This window comes from Nerophis ophidion, linkage group LG03 (genome assembly GCF_033978795.1).
Source record: "Nerophis ophidion isolate RoL-2023_Sa linkage group LG03, RoL_Noph_v1.0, whole genome shotgun sequence".
Classification (NCBI taxonomy): Eukaryota; Metazoa; Chordata; class Actinopteri; order Syngnathiformes; family Syngnathidae; genus Nerophis; species Nerophis ophidion.
The window spans coordinates 795,636-802,571 of NC_084613.1; the positions used below are offsets into that span (position 1 = coordinate 795,636).

The window sequence follows — 6,936 nt, forward strand, 5'->3', positions numbered from 1 at the left end:
AGGAGATCTGCCCCACTACTTGAAAAAGACTGGATTTTTCCAACAAGAGGAAATTGTGTGGGGATTTTAGATTGGTGTCAATAAGGGTTAACCAGCCTGCTTCCTGCTTTATTTGTCCTGTCATGCAGGACTATGGACATATTGGCTGTGGTCGCAATGACTCATCCCACCATTTCATTCATCCAATATGTCCGATGGACACCATGGACCCTCCAAAGGTGGCAATCGGGGCAGCCCAGGTCAGCGTCTCCATCAATATTTCAGCTGCTGATGATGTCAGAAAGCCCTATAAAGAGCCTCCTAGAAAGCTTCCCGTCAGCAGCACCATGGTCAACAACAGAGCCCTCCTCCTCGCCGTGGCGGTCTGCTGCTGCAGCCACTTCCTGCGGCTGACTCGGGCCGAGGACGCCTCCATGGAGACGCGCTCCTTGGACTTCCCGCTGAAAAGACAGCAGGAAAAAGACCTGGTGAGATGATGGCTCATTAAAAACACAATGGGGTTGGCGTTGTTGTTGGGTTTTTGGCAAATGTCTTTTGAATGCAGATTGATGCTTTACAAGAAGTCCTGGAGAAGTTGAGGAACAAAGAGATGCCGTCTGAGAAGAAGCTTGGCTGGCTTCCATCGGTAAGTACAACACATTATTCATCAACATGGACTCAATTTAGTCTGATTTGATTTGATTTGTAGTTACTGTCCTAATTTCATTGCAGTCCCATTTCTTCACTTTCTTCATTTATTTTGACAAATGATGTTTAATTCAATGAAATGAAATGATCAAAATATTTCTTACTTTACTTTGCTTCTATTATTTCAGTATGACTATCAATAGTTATTGGATTTTTATCTAACTCTTGTCTTGCTCAACTCATTTATTATCAGTTGTTATTGTGTGGGTTTTTTTTCATTTCAGTGTAAAACTTTAAAAAATGTGTTCAATTATATTGAATTATTTGGTTAAATATTTATTTTCTTATTTTGCTTCAATATTTCAGTGTGGCTGCCAATTCATTTAGTTATTTATCCATGTTTTAATAGAAAAAATAATGTGTGTTTTTACATTTTAGCATACAAGTCAATGAAATGAAATGACATTAAAATGTGTTAAAATCATAAAAATCTGTTAAAATTTTACATGGGACCCAACAATTAATTTCATTTAATTTAATCTAATTACCAAATCAGACCCTTTCTTCATGTATGTTGCTTTTTATTGTCTTAAATGACATTGTGACTGTCAATGTATTTTTTTTTTCATGACATTAATATTTTTTTCTCCCCATGCAGGAAAAGAAAAATGCAACATGAAACATAATGTGAATATTTGTTGTCGTGTTTAGTCCTTTCTGGATTTATTTATCTGTTCATTTACAGTAAACACTTGCTTATCGCTGTTAATTGCTTAACTGTGTTTTCCGCAAAGTAGATTTATTAATTATAGATCAAATACTTTCAAAGCTACAGCATAAAAACATTGTTCTAATTACTTAAAAAAACAAACAACATATGATAATTCCCTTTACACTTATTTAATCCCTAATTGTAATGCTGGCTGAAGCTGAGCCAATCAGTGGCCATGATACTAAAGCACATACTCTGCTTGTAGTCCCTCCAGTCATTTTATGCGTGAAAGTGTTGAATTAAAAAATATTGAACCAATCTGCGACAGAGTGAAGCTGCAGACTTGGAAGCACGATGTGATGTTTGATGATAATTCTCTTCATCCTCCTAATTTTCCTCCTTCTGCTGCTTTTTGTCATCATCTCAGTGCGACGCCGGGGAGCCCTGTGCCGTGCGGAAAGGCGCACGTATCGGCACGCTCTGCAGCTGTCCCAGGGGGACTTCCTGTAACTTTTATGTCCTCAAGTGTTTGTGAAAAAAAAAAAGAGAACAGTCCTGACATAAAAAAGAAAAAAGAAAGAAAAAGAAAAGGGGGTTGGTGAGCAAACATTTGTTGAAGCCTCTTTTTTAAGTGAAATTAAAATTGTTGTGATTTTTTGCAAATGTTGAAGGGGAGTGTTGGTGTTTAATACATCTGATGTTGTTATAAAAGCCAGAATAGCATCGGATGGTGCTGTGGTTGTGTGGCCTCCTGAACATTTCTCATTAAAAGAAGAAACAATTTGCTGTATTTTATCATCGCCTAAAGTGTGAAGCTGAGGGAAGATCTTTTTCTATACGCATCCTTTGTTGGCATGTTGTTTCATTGACAGAATCATTTTTTGGATTAGTAGCAATAATTACAAATACTTACATTCAAATCTATGTTTTTTTTTTCCAATTCAACTCATATTGTTTACAGATGTATACGACATGAAATACTACATAGATCACAGGCGTCAAACTCATTTTAATAATATCTGTGCACAAATTAAAACTAAAGAATGAAGACAACTTCCAATTGTTTTCTTTGTCTTAGTTTGGCCAAAAGTAGAACAAACATATTCTGGAAATATTACAATAGAAATTTAGAAAAAAATAGCGTCAGTGGTAAAGTTTAGATCCATGAAGGAAAGAAGAAAGTCAATGAATGTTTATAACTGCATACAAATATGCATAAAAATGTCTTTTCTTTTGTATTATTTTTTTAAATGAATAAAGCTTTTTCCAAAACACAATATAGAATGTCAGATATAAAAGGAAATTACATTTGTTTTCAAAACGCTTACAGACATTTTTTATGACTTGATGGGGTCCCTGGACCCCATTTGGAAAATTCCTAGCGCCAACAGTGATGAAGTATTGGTGCAGCAGGCGGCTGCGGCCCGTGGGCCACTTGTAATTCCTGGGGGCCATAGATCATTTTTTTTCACGGGCCTTGACTTTCACACCCCTGTTATAGATGAATAGATAATAACAAATATGTACCGTAATTGCAATATATTACAAATGTGTCAAGAAAATAATTGAATCAATTACATAAAAGGGACAAGCGGTAGGAAATGGATGGATGGAATTACATCAAATATTTGTGAATGCCATGAAAATAGTTTGCAGTACAACTTTTGTTTGACTTGAATACATAAAACCATACAATAAATTAGGAAAATATATCATGCAAATAAGCAGCAAAATATTTACAAAAAGTCTAAAAATTATCCATCCATCCACTTTCTACCGCTTGTCTCTCTCGGGGTTATAATAAATAATGAATTTAGTGATTTCTGAGGGATTCTTTTTTAAATGTATGAAAGCGAATGCAAAATATTAAGAAACTATATACATATATATGTATAGCTATATATATATATATATATATATATATATATATATATATAGCTATACATTTTAAACATGTTAATAAAACATGTATGGATTGAAAGAAAGTCAAACATTCTAGCGAGTTAGGGTTCCATTGTCTTAGTTGAATATCTTGTAAATAATACACAAAAATGCATGATGTAAATACATAGCAGACATTAATGGAATATGTATGAATAACAGTACAAGTCAAAATATGGAATAGATTGATTTGTGATGAATTAATTTACAAAAACCATATACATTTCTATAAATCTAAAATCATTTCAATAAAACATGTGTAAATGAAAAGAAAATTAAATAAACGTTTTGGTAATTTATGTTTCTACTGCTTTATCTAGTGTACATTAGAAATACAGAATAATACAACAAATATGCATGAATAGCAAATTCTGAAGATGTAACTAAAAATTGTAGACAAAAAAAAAATAGCTGATTGTGGGTTTTAAGATCCATTACCTTTCTGAATATCTATATTGGCAATATGCAAAATAAATACAAATAAATATGTTCACCGTTATGTCAGTTAAAATAAAAAAAGTACAACAAAAATATACCATTAAATTTTGTCTGTTATTGTCAATTACTTTAGAAGAATATATTTACAAACTATATGCTAAATATTCAAAAACATAAATAAATATGAACAATTCTACTATTATGTCATTAAAAATGGTGAAATGATCAAATACATCAAATAATTTTGTCTTCAATGATTAATTGCCTTAGTTGAATATCTATATAATAGCTGGACCAAATAATATGGGTTGTACTTGTATAGCGCTTTTCTACCTTCAAGGTACTCAAAGCGCTTTGACACTACTTCCACATTTACCCATTCACACACACATTCACACACTGATGGAGGGAGCTGCCATGCAAGGCGCCAACCAGCACCCATCAGGAGCAAGGGTGAAGTGTCTTGCTCAGGACACAACGGACGTGACGAGGTTGGTTCTAGGTGGGATTTGAACCAGTGACCCTCAGGTTGCGCACGGCCACTCTCCCACTGCGCCATATAGAAACATATGTAAAGTAAATTAGAAAAAATATCTTTATAGAATGTCTATAAATGACAATAAAATGTAAACAATAAATTGGGTGATTTTGGATGGATTATTTTTTCCAAATATATCAAATTAGATGCAAAATGATACAGAAAATATATAAATAGCTATAAATGAAAAAAAAACATGTCAAAAAATGTGCGGGGAAAAAAAGAAAATTAAAGTAATTATTTTGTGATCTATGACTTAATGATTTATTATTATTCATTATCAAGTATGTATTGTCTTATATAGTGTACAGTATGTTACAAAATATTGAAGAATACAACAAATATGTACAAACAGCAAATTCAAAAAATGTCAGTAGACATTAAAAATATTGTGAGTTTTATTATCAATTGCCTGAGGTGAATCTCTATATATGCATTATACAAAACGTTTTGCACAATAATCTCCATTAAAATATTAAAAACAACTTTCAAAAATATATTAATACATTTTATCTACCTATGTATGAACAATATGCAAAATACTATGAATAACGTAAACAAATGTTGAAATGATGATAAAAAAACAGTCAATTCATGTCTTTTATGATGAATTGCCTCAATTGAATATGTATAGCTTATAAACAAAATAATTGGAAGATATATGAATAATGATCAGAAATTGCAATGTGTCAATGTGATTGTTTTTGCTGAGTATGTAGAAACCTCAGCCTGGAAATAAATGACGAGAAGTCCTTACTGAAAAGTATCTAAAGGCAGGCTATTGATTGGGGGATGTGATCTTATACTCACACATTCCTTCCTCACGTCCTCACGTCCTCACATCCTTGCCTCCTCACGTCCTCACATCCTTGCCTCCTCACGTCCTCACATCCTTGCCTCCTCAGGTCCTCACATCCTTGCCTCCTCACATCGTCACATCCTTGCCTCCTCACGTCCTCACATCCTTGCCTCCTCACGTCCTCACATCCTTGCCTCCTCCCATTCTGGACTCCAGCAGTGAGCTCCTCTGATGACGTCACAGGCGGCCACCGACATGGCGTCCGGCCGGCTGCAGGAGGTGAGCCGCTGCGTGGACTCCAAGCTCCCGCAAGGCAAGAAATACTCGCTGCTCGTCATCATTGGTCGCGCAGCTGCACACGGACAGGCGGGACACGTCTGCCAACGCATCCAGACAGGTATTAAGGAGATCTTTGCACACAAAGAAATGGCCTTTAATCATCTCAGCACTGCGGCATCCGACTGACCGTGAATGCGTCATTTACGGCCATCATACACAATGTCCTTTTTTTGTTTGTTTTTTCTTTCGTTTTGGCGTTTTACCTTGAAATAACACGCCGTATGTTGTCAAACTGATTGTGGACGCTATTTTGTTGTTGATGTGCAACATATTTTGTTGTTGTTAATCATGTATTGCGACAGGCCACAACATTAGGAACACTTGCGCTGTCTAATCACGTGACGCAATGTATCGCAACAACATTTACACAATCATACTCAAACGTGTACGTATTGTCTGCTTTTCACACCCATTGGCAACTTTTTTGCAGCCAACCAAGGACATATTGGGACATGTTTTCTAGCTTAGGAGCTCACACTGTTGTCTTGTCAAAAAAAGAGCATAAAGCTTGAAGTGGTGCTACATAATTAGAGAGGGGATGTACAACTTGTGGCCCCGGGAGCCATTTGCAGCCCTCCAGCTTGAAGTGGTGCTACATAATTAGAGAGGGGTGTACAACTTGTGGCCCCGGGAGCCATTTGCAGCCCTCCAGCTTGAAGTGGTGCTACATAATTAGAGAGGGGTGTACAACTTGTGGCCCCGGGAGCCATTTGCAGCCCTCCAGCTTGAAGTGGTGCTACATCATTAGAGAAGGGTGTACAACATATTTGTAGCCCTCCAGCTTGAAGTGGTGCTACATAATTAGAGAGGGGTGTACAACATATTTGTAGCCCTCCAGCTTGAAGTGGTGCTACATCATTAGAGAAGGGTGTACAACATATTTGTAGCCCTCCAGCTTGAAGTGGTGCTACATAATTAGAGAGGGGTGTACAACATATTTGTAGCCCTCCAGCTTGAAGTGGTGCTACATAATTAGAGAGGGGTGTACAACATATTTGTAGCCCTCCAGCTTGAAGTGGTGCTACATAATTAGAGAGGGGTGTACAACATATTTGTAGCCCTCCAGCTTGAAGTGGTGCTACATAATTAGAGAGAGGGTGTACATCATGTTTGCAGCCCTCCAGCTTGAAGTGGTGCTACATAATTAGAGAGGGGTGTACAACATATTTGCAGCCCTCCAGCTTGAAGTGGTGCTACATAATTAGAGAGAGGGTGTACATCATGTTTGCAGCCCTCCAGCTTGAAGTGGTGCTACATAATTAGAGAGAGGGTGTACATCATGTTTGCAGCCCTCCAGCTTGAAGTGGTGTTACATCATTAGAGAAGGGTGTACAACATATTTGTAGCCCTCCAGCTTGAAGTGGTGCTACATAATTAGAGAGGGGTGTACAACATATTTGTAGCCCTCCAGCTTGAAGTGGTGCTACATAATTAGAGAGGGGTGTACAACATATTTGTAGCCCTCCAGCTTGAAGTGGTGCTACATAATTAGAGAGAGGGTGTACATCATGTTTGCAGCCCTCCAGCTTGAAGTGGTGCTAC

General features: G+C 36.8%; 2 protein-coding genes across 2 annotated transcripts in view; both read left to right on the plus strand.

Annotated features, from left to right (window-relative positions):
• The first annotated feature begins 326 nt into the window (after positions 1–326).
• Positions 327–2,304, plus strand: LOC133548900 (cocaine- and amphetamine-regulated transcript protein-like). Its single transcript, XM_061893855.1, has 3 exons — positions 327–467; positions 545–625; positions 1,767–2,304. Exons 1-3 carry the CDS (start codon positions 327–329, stop codon positions 1,872–1,874), a joined length of 330 nt encoding a protein of 109 aa, XP_061749839.1. The 3' UTR covers positions 1,875–2,304.
• Positions 2,305–5,075: 2,771 nt separating this feature from the next.
• The window catches only part of LOC133548666 (microtubule-associated protein 1S-like), a 29,740-nt gene continuing 27,879 nt past the window's right edge, over positions 5,076–6,936 (plus strand). The window contains exon 1 of the mRNA XM_061893640.1: positions 5,076–5,452. Within this exon, the coding sequence (XP_061749624.1) occupies positions 5,287–5,452 (166 nt within the window). The 5' untranslated portion in view covers positions 5,076–5,286. The remainder of the gene's footprint in view (positions 5,453–6,936) is intronic.